Source organism: Candoia aspera, chromosome 3 (genome assembly GCF_035149785.1).
Source record: "Candoia aspera isolate rCanAsp1 chromosome 3, rCanAsp1.hap2, whole genome shotgun sequence".
Classification (NCBI taxonomy): domain Eukaryota; kingdom Metazoa; phylum Chordata; class Lepidosauria; order Squamata; family Boidae; genus Candoia; species Candoia aspera.
In genome coordinates this window covers 71,098,106-71,115,762 of record NC_086155.1, presented here as the reverse complement: position 1 = coordinate 71,115,762, position 17,657 = coordinate 71,098,106, and the positions used below count along the sequence as shown (strand labels likewise).

Genomic DNA, 17,657 nt, shown 5'->3' with positions numbered 1-17,657 from the left:
CTCATGGGTGTCTCCTGGGTTGCAGGTGCCAACGGGTCAGGCTTCTTTGGTACGAAGAAGGTAGGAGCAGACGCTGGGGAAGTAGATGGTCGGATGAAACCCTTTTGGAGATTGGAATCCAAGTAATCCTTTAAGGTGGCTAGTTCCTTGGGGGACATGGGATATTGTTTCCTTGCTGGAATCTTGGCTCCTGGTATCAACTCAATGGTACAGTCACAGTCCCTATGGGGGGGTAGTGCTGTGGCCTCCTGTTCGCTGAAAACGTCTGCAAAATCCGCATACTTGGCTGGCAACTGGACCCCCCCTGCTTCAGTGACTGTGTTGGTTGCTGGAGAGCGTGGGGCGGCTTGAATCTTGTGGTGCTGGCATTCCTCAGCTGGGAAGGAGATTGCTCCTGTAGTCCAGTTCAGCAAGGGGTTATGTATCCTCAGCCAAGGTGTGCCTAGAATTACCGGCGTATTAAGCGATGCAGCAACATAAAGCTGGATCCACTGAGTGTGGTCTCCCATTGTCAGTTGCACTGGTTCTGTGAGCCTTCTAATCGGCCCTGCCTTGAGGGGCTGGCCGTCAATGGTCTCCACTTCTATGGGGCATGGTAATTCTCTGGTCGGGATGTTGCAGTCTTGTACGGTCTGCGCATCAATAAAATTAGTTGAAGCTCCGGAATCCACGAGGGCCTCTAGCTTGACCTGGTGCTCTGGGTTGACATGGATTATTACTGGTAAGTAGTAAAAGGCTTGTCTGGAATCCTCGGAATGAGCCCTTCTTAATTGATTGATGGTCTCCCTGCTGAGCTCTGTGGAGGGAGACCGACGGAGTTTCCCTGGTTGGAAACAGAGGCGGGGATGGGTCTTGTTTCAGCTGCCTGCCCTGGGGGTCTTACTAAGGCTGCTTGGCCTCTCGCTGGGCAAGCTCTCACCATGTGCCCCTGGGCTCCGCAGTAGAAACAAAGGGCTCTCTCTCTCCTTCTCTGCCTCTCAGCTTCGGAAATCAGTCTCCTGCTTGCCCCAATCTGCATTGGCTCCTCTTGTGCTGAGTGAGCGACTGCTACAGGGAGAGTTGGAAATCCTGAAAACGCTCTGAGAGTCCTGCTTCTCCCCGGCTGCATCTGCCTAAGCTCCTCTAGCCTGGCATCTATGACCACTGATAACTGATATAGGGCTTCTAGCCTAGCTGGTGTTCCCTGGCGCACCAATTCATTCTTAATTTCCTCATCCAGCCCCTGTTTGAATTGGTCTTTCAAGGCACTCTCATTCCAGTCCAGATCTCCTGCTAACAACTTGAAATCAGCAATGTAGATTCCCACCCTCTTGTTACCTTGCTTGAGCTTCCGAATCTCTCGGCTGGCCGTGGCTTCTCTGATCGGGTCGTCAAAGTGTGCTCGAAACCCTGCCAAAAAATTCTGGTAGTCGTTGAGAATCGGGTCGTTGTTCTCCACCATGGGAATAGCCCATTTGGCAGCTGGTCCCTTTAGCAGACCTAGGATGAAGGTGACTCTGGTTCTGTCTGTGGGGAACTCTGCGGGTCTGCTGTCGAAGAACATAGTGCACTGTGTGAGAAAGGCTCTCAGCTGTCCTGCTTCTCCAAATTTCTCTGGTAGACTGCCCTGGGATCTCAAGACTATTGGTGGGGCTGCTGCTGCTGCTGCTGCTGCTGGCGCCGGTTGTGGGTTAATCGGAACTGGTTGTTGTAACTGCTGTAGCATGGCAGCTTGTAATGTGTTGATCTGGAGATCTACTTGTTGTTGGTGTTGTTGCAGGGCTGCTGCCAATTGTTGGATGGCGAGCCGCATTTCTTGGTTTTCTGAAGACATTTCTAAACGTATCTCCTTAATTGCTTGTTCCTCCCTCTTTCGATGGGAGTAGGAGTTTGTTAGGATTGATGTCCTAACAACCAGGAAACACACTGAGACAAGGAACTGGTCTCTAATATTTATTGCTAGTACTTAACAGGAATCCTAACAAATTGAAGAAGCGTGGGGAAAACCCAGACATATAACCCCCAAGGGTTAAGGCGGTCCCGATCTGTGTCTCTTTGAATGGCTGAACAATTCATCAGTGCTACGCATGCGCTTGACAGTCTGGATGGGAGCCCCCTGCTCGCCATCCTTACTCATGACAGGTTCCCACGTGCTCTGAAGCAATCTTTGCCTTTGAATCTGAAACACTGTTTAGGCCTACTTGGCTCTGCTTATGGAGCAGCTGGTATTCCTACCCTTTGAAGGCTGGGTTTATGGCTCTGAATGGTATTTAAAACTCTGAAATTTATTCCGTACTGGCACTTATTCTCTTCTTTACATTGGCCCTTATTCCCTACTTTACACTGCTTTCTGACATTGACTGGCCTCTCTTTATTTCTGTCTCTCTACACCTTTTCTTAAAGCAGTATATATAGGATTGCCTTCTTCGTCCTCTTGAATTCCAGAGTTTCTCCACAGCCCCGTTTCTCAATATTTCTCCAACTGTCTAATATCTGACCCCTTCTCTTCTTTTTCTTATGCCTTCATTTCTTCTATAGTCTTCCTAGATATATGTTTCTCAGCTTGCTGATTAGCCTATTTTCCTCTTTTTCCCCATATTTCCTAAATTTAATCCCCCTCTGCATCATTCTTCCCTTACTACATTTCCCCTGAGTTAAGGCATGTATTTTTGGCCAGGGGGAGGTGTTTGTTGTTTATTCGTTCAGTTGCTTCCGACTCTTCGTGACTTCATGGACCAGCCCACGCCAGAGTTTCCTGTCGGTCGTCAACACCCCCAGCTCCCCCAGGGACGAGTCCGTCACCTCTAGAATATCACCCATCCACCTTGCCCTTGGTCGGCCCCTCTTCCTTTTGCCCTCCACTCTTCCTAGCATCAGCATCTTCTCCAGGGTGTCCTGTCTTCTCATTATGTGGCCAAAGTATTTCAGTTGACCATAAAGATTTTCCTGATATGAACTGGCCTAATTACAAACCAGCTTTCTGCTTTCAGAACTTAATCATGTCAGTAGTTAGAATACATCTACCATCCACTGGCAGAGATTTCTCCACGATCATCATCACTACCACTGCATATGCCATTAGCACAAAATACAGATTATAATAGCAATTTTCAACACCAGCAGTGTTGGAAATATGGACCTAAACTTACCCTTAGTGCATCAGGAAGTCAGGTAGCTATTGGGAGTATTGTTTTTATTTTAGTTAGTTTTTATTGTACTTACATTGTTAGAAAGCAAGGAAAACATTGGGATCTTCTCCCCCACTATCAGAATAACTTGGATACTTGTGTATTTTAATTGCCAGTGTTGGTAGCATTATTTTAGTTCTACCCAAGGCAGCAAAGTATTTTGGCTGGCCCTACCTATAAGGGTTGGGGAAGGCAGGAAGCAGGAGTTCTCATGCTGGAGAGGGCCTTTGTATGTAAACATATCTCAACCACCCAAGGCTACCAGGTAGCCCCCAAGTATCTGATAATTGGACAGGCAGAGAAAGACACATTTAAACCTTGAAGAATGGCTTTCTGTCTTTGATCTCTGCACTGCAGGGGGCAAAGAACTGTTGTGTTCATTCTTATCTGCAGTAAAGATGCTAAGTGCCTGAGCTGGGTCTGGAAATCTTCTGCCAAATCTAGACAACTGTTCAATAAGGGATGAAAGGTCTGAAGAATTGTGATGTATTGGTGGGAAACCTGACACTGTCAATGCTTCTTTGTGCCTATAAGACAGCTTGTTCAACCTGATGCCCCTTAGGTCTAAGAATGCCCAGTTTTGGGCTAAGCTGACTGGAAATTTAAAAGCGGTAGTCTGAACACATCTGGAGGGCATCTCATTGTGGGAACTGCTCTATTATATGTTTGCTTGCTTCACTGAACTGCTCAAAATGAAAGTCGTGGCAATTTCAATATGTTGTTGGCTGGTAGTAATCCATTTTCTTGGCTTTTAGGATCTTTTAGCTGTAGGTTATGGGCAGTTTCGTTTTAAAGAGCAGAAGAAAGGCTTGGCTTGCTGCTGGTCACTGAAAAACCCTATGGTAATGGACACATTTGAAATATTTGCCCCTTCTAATTTTAATTGAATTTGTTGTTGTTGTTTTTATTGTAAATAGTAATGATGGGTTAGTAGCAATATAGTTTTCATGCTTGCTTAATATAAAATCAAATAACTTATTTACAGTCCCAGACCAATATATATTTGAAGCCATAGCAATTTTTTTTGGGTAAAATCACAGATGATTCATTGACAACCTGCCTAATGAATCTGTCTAATTCAATGCATATTAACTCAGAAGTCCTACCTTACCTTTATCATTTAAAAGTAGTCTCATAATTTTAAAAGTTTTGTGCCTTATTAACATTATTAAAATACTATATTATAAATGTATTAGGATATAAACTTTTAAGAACCAAAACAAATGTTACTTAGATTAATTACTAGGGCTTATAATATTGTTATTCATGTGCATATCACTGAGTATTGATGTTATAGCTTTATATTTAATAGCCATATCATAATCAGCCTAAAAAATAGACAGTTGTCATTGTAGCCTATCTTAAAATGATTCTTGGGGTCTATGGCTATCAATAATTTCATATATATATATATATATATATATATATATATATATATAGAGAGAGAGAGAGAGAGAGAGAGAGAGAGAGGATACACACACACACACAATATTTTTAATGTGCAACAATCTCAAATCAGGGATAAACTTAATTAGAAATTTAAAAGTGATAAAAAAAACTTATGAATTTTGTGGCTGTTCTCTTATCTAACTTATTTTTATTTTTACATTCTGTTCAGTGGCCAGAACGTATCTACAACTGTGCTTATGGGGTAACTGCACTTGATTTCTCTACAGCCAATCCAAACCTTCTAGCAATTGGACTGTTCAATGGGACAATAGAGATTTATAATGTCCAATCCCGAAATCGAACTTCAGTTCTAGATACCAGGTATGACATCCTAAGTCTTCTAAGCCCTTCCCCAGACTTGTTTATGCTAGTGTTATAATGAATTGTTTTGAAAAAGATGCAGGTTTATAAGCAGTGCCAAGGCCTAATTTTGTAGTATTTTTTAAAAATACTTAATTCCTTGTCTGTATGGCTGCGGCTCTTTTGAAAATTTAGAAGATTAGCAGATATTATTTTGTTTTTCTGTATGGTAAGCAGTTTTATGAGTCCAGTGTTACTTTGTCAGTTTTCTTTCAAGGGATCAAATTTCCAGATAGATACCACTGTTTCACCTGATGCTATTCACTAACAGAGATTTCTCTCTCCATTCTAAATGAATTTCTTCCTTGGTGCACCTCTCAAAAAACCAGGAGTCTTGTTTTCTTTCAAATGCACAAACATAGATTACACTTTATCTACAGTAGTTACAGTAGAGTGTGCTGGAGGTGGGTGGGAAACATGCTCCTTTTTAAGTGTCTTAAGGCTAAATCCTTAACGGAATTTCCAGACTGTTTAAGCCTCTTACCCTTTTGTTTAAATAAGCCTTCTTCAATGTCAGGGAATTTTAGGAGTTGCAGCTCTAACACATTTGGAAAGTGCCATGGTGGGATCTAGTCTAAACCCTGAAAATATTCATCATCATATGTTATCTTCTTTTAGTTTCTTTGTAGTAAGGGATATATTGCTTATGTGCACTGAACTTCAGTTTTATGCTTACGTGTCATATAACTGTCACAAGTTGACATTCATTTTCATATCCCCCGGCAGTTTTTTCTTTTATAGTGTTATGCTTTAATCGCTGTATAAACCCAGGAGTTGTGTTTTTATGAAAATATGTTTCAGCGAATCCCACGATAAACATTTAGGGCCTGTGTGGCAGCTGCGATGGGTAGAGCAAGACAGGGGGACAACAGGAGAAGACAAAGGGGAGATACTCGTCTCCATATCAGCAGATGGCAGAGTAACTAAATGGTTTCTTCGGAAAGGACTAAGCTGCACAGGTAAATATTTTCACATTACACAAATATCTGAAATAATTCAAGTGTTGCATTTATAGATTGTGGTTTGGATTGATTTATATCTGTGATTTATTTAGTTTTTTAAAAAAAATAGTATTATAATTACATACTTTTATGTCTATAATTATGTGTATAAATTTTTTTTCCCATTTATGCAAAAATACCCTCAGGCATATGTACTATCATTAGCAAAAAATGAAATAATTTCTTCTTCCACCTTTTTCTTCAGCTGCTTTGACTGCAGTAGGCAGGTTGGTGAGAGGAAAACTGAAATTATAAATACATAAATAAATAAATAAAATGAGTTTTTATTCACATAAAAACTTTCATCAGGCTGAGCACACACAGAATAGCTGAGATTAATGTCACTGGCTGCATTCCATGCACTGAATCTACATTATCACTTCTCTTCCTGACAACTGATTGACAAGATCTGGTTTCTAAAAAAAGTTAATATTCTAATGTTATCATTCTCTCTTCTTGCATGTTTTTTCCTCACAAAACTGCCAAACCGATCTATTCAGAAATCTGCTTCCAGAGATGTATTGATCAGCCTTCCCAACCTGTGCCTTCCAGAAATGTTGGACTGAGACCCTTGAGAATTTGAGAAGTTGTAATCCAACACATTTGGATGACACCAAGTTGTGGAAAACTGTTGGATAATTTTGTTGGGTTGGGACTCAAGGGATGCTGTAGTATTTTAGAACTGTAGTGTGTGTAACCTGAAATACATAAGGAGCAGTTGCATTGCATGGGAGTTTTTTTTCCCCCCAATGATTGCATAAGCACATGTGCTTGTGATTGAGACTATGTAGTGAGGTGAGATAGTTGGTGTGGAACTTAAAATTTCCTTTCCTGTTCATTTGATGCACAATAATGTTTTTGCATGTGGGTTTAAAAAAGATAGGGACATTGTTACACACACATACACACTCCCAGGTTTGGCTTATGCTCACTCACTTACACTCTTGCAGCCTGTTGAGGCACTCGGATCTTGTCAACCCCCCTTGCTTTCTACCTGGGTTTTCCAAATAGGTGTGGCTTGAGCAGACAAGACATACAGCCCTGGTCAACAGCTGGGAAATAATTAGGGACACATACAAATCACTTCCAACCAAACACTGAGGCACAACAAGTTCTTTGAAATACATGGAGACCCAGTGAATTTAAAGTAACAGCAAACTTTACTGGTTGCAAGGTACATTTGCTCTTTCTCACACACACGCACACACATGCTCATCCACACTTACCCACGTCCTCCCAACTAGGCTGCCAGGCACTAGCTAGAGGGAGGGAAGCTGCCAAATCTGGATCCAAAGATGACTCCAGGAGTGGGTGGGCTTTGGGACCCCTTTTATCCCCCAAAGTCCTTGCTTTGTTGATTCACAAGACTGGCAGCTACTCTGGCCTTGTTAATTTACAAGTCTGGTAGCTGTTGATGGGATTGAGGTGGGGGTTTCCATGTGCTCAGGCCCAACTATCTTCGCCTAGTTCATGTGACATTTTTCCTTTGTTTCCTTAATGACTTGCTTCCAACTTGTCTACCTCCCTGACCGATCTTTTAGACAAGTTTTCTGGCTTTTGTCTCTGTGTATGTGTCTGCTCCATCTTTAGATAATGGCAGCTTCAGCCTAGTCTCACAACATTCCTCCCCTTTATTCTGGGCAAATAATCCTGCATCCTTTGTATATGAGAAAGAGTCTGAATACCTCATAATCAGGCCTGATGTTTGCAGTTCTGTTTAAATTACAGACCTAATGAAGCTAAAGCGAACCACAATGGAAAAGAAAAAAACAGGAACAGAAAAGAAATCTGAAGCACTTATATCTCGACAGGCTCCAGGGCTAGCCTTTGATTTTCATCCAAAGGTATTATAACATCTTATTTCACACTACCTGGTCTTAAATATCTTGTAAGTATTCATGTAAGTCATAGCAATGATATTGCCCAAAATAGTGAAGCCACTGATAGGAATGGACTGTTCCTATCAACTGTTTAGAACAAGCAGTGTGGCACAGCTTTTTAGATCTCCAAAATAAGCAAAGAAATGGGCATCTTTTCAAAGACAGCAGAGCCTTCATGCTCTATCCAATGCTGTAAAACACCTTCAGCTCTCTGACTATTACCTGATATCAGATGGAAAGCCCAGAAATCTTGGGTAATTCAGTCAGCCATGCTTTTGGGAAAATTGAGCGCAGTACTACCCTTGGTCACCACCACATTCTCCTCAACATATTGCAAAGAAGAAGCAGCAAAAGAAAGAAATCAAGATATTAACCCATCCAAGAAATATCTAAACCAGGTGTACTTTCATGCAGGATTTTTTTTCCCCTTGCATATGCTAACTTCCCAAGAAGTGAATACTGGGAGACACACGGATCTCTTTACAGGGCATGGAATATAACACATATGTGAAGAAATAGTATTTCATGAAACGAGAGCATCTCTTTCTTGGGGGAGAAATAAAGTATGGCATGATTGTTATAAGTCTGAGGCTGAAAATACTGGTTTTCAAATGTGGCTCCCAAAGCCAGAGTAGATTAGACTGATGGTGTTCAGAGTGGAAAGCTACTAATTGTCACTCATGCAATACTCTGGTTTTGTTATACTATCCTGACGTCCAGAAGAGTGCTGGAAACAGTGGTAGGTTTGTCCCCATTCTCTGCCATCCTTCTGAGTTGACATCCACCCTTTTTGCCTTTGTAAATGTGGTGGTTGTTCTGTATTCTTTTAGTAAAACATTTGATTATGCTGTTGGTCAGATCACTGGCTTGGACCTTTGAAAATTCCTCTATATTATAGCTTAATAATTTCAAATATTATCTGGAAGGGAGAAAAGCAACCTTCCTGCATTAAAGATTCTCAAAAAGGCATCCAAGCTGAATAAAATAAAAAATGTCAAAGTAATTTGGTTTTGTTTCAGGACACTAATATCTACATGGCAGGAACTGAAGAAGGTTATATTCATAAATGCTCTTGTTCTTACAATGAGCAGTATCTGGAGACCTACAGAGGACACAAAGTAAGAAAAGTTAAACCAACCTGATCAAATAAGCCACACTGCGCTCTTGTGCTCTCGTTCTCTCTGTCTCTCTCTCTTAAAATACCTCTATTTGAGGGCTTTACAGCAGTTTACAAGCAACTCCAGACTTCCAAACTCATGCTGTGGGCTAGTTTGGGAAGTGACTCAACTCTTTTCTGATTCTGCACCAGTTTACCTGAAACCAGAGCAAAGCTGTTGTTTTCTCTGGCAGTGGTGCAGTTATGAAGAGCTTAGGGACAGCTGCCCCCACCCCCCGGTGGGATGGAACTCTTGCTTCCCCTGCTTTGTGGCTCATGATCATCTTTCTTGGTACCTGTCTGTAGGCTTGTCTAGAATATATTGCCATCTCTCCCTCATTCTGATTACTTCAAAAATATACAGTCCTGATTTCAGCTATTTGAGAAAGTGCTTAGACTGGCAAATGCTGATGCTATTGTTTCATACCTTGCGAGAGGTTTCTAAGATGGGAGGAATGGTATCTTTGTAGTCAGTTTTGCATTGACGAAGCTTCCCCTCGTTTTTTCTTTCCTTTATCTTTGTAAATGACCAGAGTAACATATGCAACATACATTGCAAACATATAATGTATTTTATGTCCCTTTTGCGTAGAATAAGACTGAGGGGATTTTTTGCATGCAGCGACCAGCAGGATCTTAGGAGTGGTACTGGCAGAATGACAGTTTTTGAACTCTGTTGCTCACCTGAGGAAAGCACCGTTTGGCTCATGGTGTTTCTTGCCTATCACCCAAGGACATCCCCACCCACCCACTGCCCACCACTTATTTTCTACAGTAATTTTGCATGGCCACACAGGTCTTCAATAAGGGTGTGGAGAAAAGGAAGTAGAGAATAGAAAGACCATCTAGCTCACCAGTGGAGGAGCATAAAAACTGTCATCTAAGCCAACACCCTGCACCCCTCATCATAAGTTCCTTACTGCATTTATTTTAGCAGTAAGGAACAAAAAAGGTGATTGGACTGGCAGAATAGGGAGTGGCACAGGCAACTCTCATTGCTCCTAGAAGTCAGATGGATGGTGATAGTCAGGCCCGCAACTAGGGTCTGTGTCACCTGGGGCAAACATGGATTCCGTGCACCTCGCCATGGGTTGGTGAGGGAGGATTTTGTCATTTTGGCGCCCCCCCTAGCGCGGTGCCCGGGGCACATGCCCCACTTGCCCCCCCCAGTTGCAGCCCTGGTGATAGGGCACTATGATGCACTGGCTTCAAGAAAGGCTATGTAAATCCTCGAGCTATGAGGAGGGGCAGATTGGGTGTTCCCATTATTGGAAAACTGCTCACCCCCCAGCTTTCAAGGGAGTGCTACAAAACTCTCTCTGCAGCAACTGAGCCAAAAATTGATCTGCTTCTTTTGCAAGACCTCTGGAAGTTGCACAGTATCATGAGGACTCAGAATGTAAAAGAACCCAATAATGTCTTTATTCAGCATTTCCTCTGGATTATACAGTTAACCTAGTTAAAAGTGTGCCATTCAGCATATGCTGTTCAGAATTCAGTATCTTCTAAAATCTTTTTGAGCTTTGCTTCAGTGCTAGAGCATCAGTATACTTCTGCATAAATTTTTCTATACCATTCCTGATCTTTGCTGCCTTATTCATGAATATATCCAAATATGATTATTTCAAAGTCTTACTAGCTTTGCATTTAAAATGCTACATTTCTCTTACTTCTCATTAAGGGCCCTGTGTATAAGATCACATGGAATCCTTTCATTACAGAAGTGTTTTTAAGTTGTTCTGCAGACTGGACTGTCATGCTGTGGCGCCAGGATTCAGTTCGCCCAGTTTTGATATTTAGTTCCACTACCGATGTTATTTATGATATAATGTGGTCGCCCAATTCCGCCTACGTGTTCGCAGCAGTGAATGAAACTAGGGTAGAAATCTGGGACCTAAGTGTGAGCACGTAAGTAACAGAATTTCTTAAAAATGATTTCAGACCAACACTAAACAGAATAAAAGATCATATACTGCATTGCTATTGTCCTCTGGCTATAATTGGACTACACAAGCTATGTTGCCAGAAGATTAATAAATTTATCCAGCATATTATTCATATTTCTGACCTTGAAGAACTTATCGTTTTTTCCCGCATCCCCCCTTCCCTTGTATGTCTGTCTTTTTAGATAGGGAGCCACACGTTTTAATTAACATGAGCCACTTTGCAAGGCAATTGGATAAAATGTAACATAATTAAAATAATACATTGGAATTATTTTGAGGAAACAATAAGCAAATAATACTAAACAATAATCAGATAAATAATGCCTTGCAATGGAATTTTCCAAACAACTCTCCAGTTCCAATTGCACATCTTGTACTATTTATAGGTTGGATCCCCTGATTGTGAATCCTGCTACTGGCAATTTGAAATTCACAACTGTACTTTTTGCTAAAAATGCAGATTGCCTTCTGATTGGGGACAGTGATGGACTAGTCACTGTTTATGCACTGAGAAATATGACTGTCTCGGACAGAAAGAAGGTATGTTATGCTGCCTGAAAAGTTAGTGTGCCTGAGCCTGGTATAAGCAACTAAGCCTCCTGTTTCTTGGTAGTAATTTATTATTTTGAGCTGAGCTTGTGGTTGCAATGTTGGCCTATAACTAAATCATCCTTCAGTCAGGACTGTATCTGCTGTGGATGCTAAAGCAGTGGGATAGAACCATCCAAGAAGAGCAAAACAGGTTTTTTCTTAAGGCATTGTTTCTGCCTATAAATTGTAGACAAGTTATTAAAGCACCAATATAGGATCACCTCACAGCCTCATGTGGCGCAGAGTGGTAGGTGGCACTATTGCAGTCTAAAACTCTCCCTGCGACCTGAGTTTGATCCCAGCGGAAGCTGGATTCTCGGGTAGCCGGCTCAGGTTGACTCAGCCTTCCATCCTTCCAAGGTCGGTAAAATGAGCACCCAGCTTGCTGGGGAAGGTGATGACTGGGGAAGGCAATGGCAAACCACCCTGCTACAGTCTGCCAAGAAAACGTCACGAAAGCGGCATCCCCCAAAGAGTCAGAAAATGACTGGGTGCTTGCACAGGGGACCTTTCACCTTTCACCATAAGGATGAGTAATGTTGCTTGAGTTCAGTAACAAGAGAAAATCAGAAGGTGATGTATGAGGTAATGAGATTCAGCTGCTGAATTCAGTGACATTGTTCCACGTGACACCATAAATAGATGTTTTAGTCTGGGAGTGACAGCTGTGATGCATTGTAAATAGAAGATGGAAGTTCTATTTCATATAGTATTTTCAATTTGTTTACGAAATGGGGAATACGAAAAAAAAGTTTAAGCACTATGTACAGAATTATAGCCTGAAAGTATTAGTGCTGGCCCTAAATGATGATATAATTGGAATACCTGTGTAACATTTGAAATGGCCTGCAAGTATATGATTTATGATAAATTTCATTCTAAGCTCTCTCATACTAGTAGTTTTTAGGTTTGGGCTTTGCATCTCTGGATCCACATTTTCAAATAGGTAATATTTTATTGTTGGCAATCAAAAGGTGGTTTTGGATAGAACAGAAATAGAGAAAGACTAGTACATACCGTAAATACTGGATATTCCCATTTATGGTATTAAACGCTAATTTTCTTTAAGACTTTTCAGAATATAGTCAGCTTAGTGCATAGACTCTTCCTAGTTTATTTTAAAAAAATGCTTTTCAATATTTTTGTTTTACGCCTATGTATGTGTTTATTTGTTTTTCAGGTGGATATTTTGCATGATATGATCGGCTCTAATCTAGCCAGTTCACAGTAGCTTTTTTTACAGAAGTATTCAATAAAAGTGGAGGTGATGTCAATAATGTGGCATTTAATAGTGCATCACAGAAAACCGTAATTATTAAATATGTATGTGCTTCTGTGCATATATGTCTGTGTGTGTGTTTGTGTGTGTATTATATATGGAAACCAATCTGTTGTGAATGTTTTAAAAAGGTCCTAAATGTTTTTATGGAAAGTACTAATAATTGATTACAGGTAGTCCTCGGTTAACAACTGTAATTAGGACCAGGAACTCTGTCGCTAAACGTTGCTAACATGGTCATAAAGCCTGACATCATGCGACAGTTCCAACAGTTCCAGCTGCAGTTGTTAGGTGTGATGTCACATGAACACCATTTGCAACTCCTGCCAGCTTCCCCATTGACTCTGCTTGTTGGAAGCTGGAAGTGAAGGTCACAAATGAGATCACAGGACACCACAACTGTCATAATTGCAAGCTGGTCACCAATCACCCAAATCTCGATCATGTGACCATGCAGACATTGCAGCAGCCACAATTCGAGGACTGGCCATAAGTCTCTGTGTTCAGCACCATCATAACTTCGAACAGTCACTGAACAAATGGTCATTAACTGAGGTCTACCTGCACAAACAAACACAAGCATGCAAGCACATACAATGCAAGATACTCTTTGTTGTTTAAATTAGGGTTCTACTTTATTGAATTAAATCCTATATAAGCTGGAGAGCTGTCACACATGAATATTATAATTTTTAAATGATTGACTCATCAAGTTGGCTTCCTAAGCATAGCAACAAATGCTGAATGTTTAAACAGATCAAATTGTAAACTGGTCAGAAGCCATTAACACCTATCTCTAGGTGCAGTTTGCACATTTTTATGAAGAAATTATGTGACAAACTGTTTCCTGTTATGTTTCTAAAGATGGCATCCATTAGAGTGAACAGAATGTTAATCATTATCCTCCTGAAAGTGACAAAAGGATGTGTTCTTTCTTTTAATGAGCAGATACAGATTGTTTTTATTTGTTGGTTCTACTAAAGAACTGAGTATTTTTAATGCTTTTGTAACCTGCAAAATATCATCAAGGTTAATGGCATCCTACGTCAAAGTTAACAGTAGTCAACACTTTATTTCTTGAAGCTGGAGAATATGCGTGATGTAAGGAATCAATAATTTTCTTTATATTATAGCTATTAGGTATTTCAAAGCATAAATAGATGAGCAACTAACCTCAGCTTAAATTAGAAAGAAATCTATTCATTTAAAATATTTATAGCCTGGCTACTCTTCAAGGGATTTTGGAGCAAGCCACTTTCTTCCTAGTCCAAAGGTAATCTTAAATTAACTTTTAGTAGACATTCTCAAGGGTTTGAGATGGCAGAGGTCTCATAAAAAGTGAGTGCTATGTGCCAACCTCTGACCTACAAAACCATTATCATCATAAAAATAAAAAAGCACCACCTAACAAATTCTAAAAAAATTTCCATACCCAAACAATTCAGTGTGTAAAAAACTACAGTTAAAATTGATCAAGCAACCCAGATCAGAATTTGTCAAAGGAAAAATGAAGAGGACATTCATTTGCATACTGACAGGGTCCTTTTCTTAATGATACAAGCTTCTCTGAGCTGTAAGATACAGGTGCTATTTTTTTCCAAAGGGGCAAAAAGTAGCTTGGGTTGCACTCCAACCTGCAATTTTGGGAGCTGCTTTGTTTTTTCTTTAAAGCTATATTCAAAATAACGTAACTGAAGATCACCTGTGTTCCCTGATGCTGCGCTTAGCAGCGATTTCTGTGGTTGTACTTGGGAATTGTTCTGCTGTTCCTGATCCAATATTGCATCTTGCATAATTTATTGCAGGTAGACTGGAAATCAGCTGTAAATGGCTCTCCTAGCATGGTATCCTACTGTTCTTAGAACTACTAGCCTCACAACAGCGTTGGCCTTGTGTCTATTTATTTTATTTCTAATGATGGAGACAGAGTCCTTGGAAAAGACGAAAGTTAGCAAGCTGAACTCACTTTTCAAGGATCAGGCAATCGCAGATGATTGTATTAGTACTGATATTGGCATGTGGGGGCAGGTGACAAAATACTTATCGTGACGTCCCAATGCAAGGTCTGTGACTAACATACTTTATGTGGACATCAGGATGCAAGTATACATGGTGGGGTTTGAGTTATGTTATCACGTATGCCATTTTTCTATGATTGTGGCTAGCTGTGGACATCTATGAGTGCTGACAAGAGTTAATTCTTTTACTATCATGATCAACTTTATTGCTTTCAGCAATTGCGAAGAAGTGTGCTCAGTTACTTGAGTTTTGCTTACACATGCAAGCTGAAGCAAGAAACTTTTAAGATCCAAAGGCTTTTCCTCTCGGTTTCAACTCTCTGGAGTCTCCTACTTCATCCTTGCCAGGTGAAATCCACAGTAGCAGAAACTGACACTGTTATCTTAAAATAGGTTATATAATAGAGTGCACTAGAAACGAATAGAAAAGCAAAATCAAAATATAAAATTATAATCTCCCATTCCAAAATTACTCATTGATGGTTTCCAAAATCTGTTCAAAATATAAATACAACCATTAAAAAAAAAAAAAGAACAGTAGCTGGACCAGCACATATATGATTATAGCAAGATTGAAAAAATTTAGGGAATCCAAGAATTCTGCCAAGTGTTCCAAAGCAACCTGGAATGTACTTACTAGTTAAGTTAATCCACTACTTAAAAATTATAGCAGCCACAGTAACTTGCAATTAGTTAAATTTCACAAGTAACACTTTGGGATGTGGGGATGAAGTGCACATTTGTAATAATGATCTAAGGTGGGAGAATTCTATAAACGTTCTGGACAACTGTGTGTGTTGCTATTCTTGGCCAATATAGTGATATACTGAAACCTTGGTAACTATCTGAGAACAACCCAAGTGCATAACCTAAAGCACTTAAAGCTGTTACAAAAACATTTTACTAGTTCCGTCCACGTCATTCCATCAGCAGCCCAGATGCATATAAATTGGCACAGGGTCTTGGCATCAATCTCCAGTGGCCCTCTACTTCTTTCCTGCTCAGATTGCTACCAGGTGTTTTACCTACAAAATGAAGGCGGTACTAGCAGGGTTGCTTTTCCTCTGTGTCCTCATGGCCATACATTCTGAAACAACTCTGGTTAAACTCTGTGGGAGAGAATTTGTCCGAGCTGTTGTCTTTGCTTGTGGAGGATCACGGTGGAGAAGACAACTGGATGAGCCTTTCTCAGAAGGGCTCATAGGTAAGCATATTAATTATAAATTGCCCAAATATTCATAGTTTTGGCATGCAATTGGTCATTACAGTATATTTACCATTTTTATTTTATTGTGCCATGGTTTAATATAAATATTTTAAAGATGAGTTATATAATAAAGATAATAAAATTAAGACTTATAAAACAGTGACTATTGTGGAGAAAACCTTATCCTCAGTCATCACCTGCCTTATTTTGATGGTAGATGCACCAGCAGAGGTTCTTAAATGGACAAGAGCTGGCAGTACCCTTTCAAGTCTCTATGCCTCAAGCTGTGCAGGATTTGAAATGTGCTAGATAATACTGTGAACAGCATAGTACAGTTTAATCACTTTCCAGATTTGGACATGTTATTTCTTAATGATAGCTGTTGGGATTATATTGTTTTAAGTGCATAGATAGAATTGCAGATTTTTGCAGTTACCTGTCACTGTGCCCTAAATTCAAAATTTTAAAGGTGTCTGTTCAGAGATATATGAGGAATGAATGAGGTTCATGATATAAATGAGAAAACCATTCTTAAGTTCCACTGAAATCAGGTGCATGACCAAGATTATAAAGCTCACAAATCAGATTGCTTTTGATCTCTGCAGTTTTGAATACATACAGTAATTCTTACTCTGATTGGAAAAGCATTTGGAAGAAAATATATCTTTTTTCATTCTTTTGAAATGAAGTCAGCTTCAGTCTGGGATATATTTTTTGGGAAAGCAAAGCTTACTGAAAGCAATGCAAGTTGTTACAGTATAAATTCTTAGGCTAAAGCTTCCAGGTTAATCTTCTAATTGTTCACAATACAGACCGTGCATGTACAGGAAAATTAAAAGAACAGATCAGCCTTTATTTGGTAATAGCTTGTTTAGATTTTAGGTTTGTGGAGATAAAATTTGAACCTGCTTGTCTCTCATTTTCATGCAATGGAATAAGAAAGGCACACATATTTATCATTTAATATCACTCAACAGATGCCAGTGGAAATTACATTGAGAAGCCAAAATCTGAAAGCAACAAATTCATCCAGTACAACATGGAGTCTGAGCAAGATTTCCGAGGCATGCAACAGAAGTCTGTACGCAAAAGAAATGAGGATCTCTTGCAGCTTACAGTCACTTGCTGTACTGTTGGATGCAGTGCAAACTCTGTAAGTTCACTATGCTAAAAATGTAAGATGCTGCCATGGAAGCTGATCTAAATAAGACGCGTTCTGTCTAGAATACATCATTTTCAAATCTTTTCTGTCACACTTTGTATTTCCCAGCTCTACAGACCTTCCTAGCTGCCATTCTGCTTCGGATGTTGCACAAATTGGAAACATTTTTTAATACTTAAGTATCAGCCATGTGAAGCAATCTGCTTTTCTTTATTCCCTAATTTTGAAATAAATGTGCAGTTCACTAAACTGGTTTCCCCTGTTCTTGTCAATGCATAAGAATAGTACAGGCACACCTCATTTTGTTGCGCTTTGCTTTATTCCGCTTTGCAAATATTGTCGGGTTTTTTTTTTACAAGACCCTCCACCAGCAAAAAGATTACTACTCACTGAAGGATCAGATGATGATTAGCATTTTTTAGCAATAAAGTATTTTTAATT

At 40.0% G+C, this 17,657-nt stretch overlaps 2 protein-coding genes across 2 annotated transcripts in view; both read left to right on the top strand.

The window, feature by feature from the left end:
• DNAI4 (dynein axonemal intermediate chain 4) overlaps positions 1–11,594 on the top strand; it is a 30,816-nt gene extending 19,222 nt beyond the window's left edge. The window contains exons 8-14 of the mRNA XM_063300144.1: positions 3,923–4,009; positions 4,786–4,937; positions 5,778–5,935; positions 7,706–7,821; positions 8,877–8,975; positions 10,695–10,921; positions 11,346–11,594. Coding sequence (XP_063156214.1) covers positions 3,923–4,009; positions 4,786–4,937; positions 5,778–5,935; positions 7,706–7,821; positions 8,877–8,975; positions 10,695–10,921; positions 11,346–11,517 — 1,011 coding nt within the window. The 3' untranslated portion in view covers positions 11,518–11,594. The remainder of the gene's footprint in view (positions 1–3,922; positions 4,010–4,785; positions 4,938–5,777; positions 5,936–7,705; positions 7,822–8,876; positions 8,976–10,694; positions 10,922–11,345) is intronic.
• A 4,327-nt stretch (positions 11,595–15,921) lies between these two features.
• On the top strand, positions 15,922–17,426 carry INSL5 (insulin like 5). The gene is made up of 2 exons (XM_063299858.1): positions 15,922–16,051; positions 17,026–17,426. Exons 1-2 carry the CDS (start codon positions 15,922–15,924, stop codon positions 17,223–17,225), a joined length of 330 nt encoding a protein of 109 aa, XP_063155928.1. The 3' UTR covers positions 17,226–17,426.
• Positions 17,427–17,657: the final 231 nt, after the last annotated feature.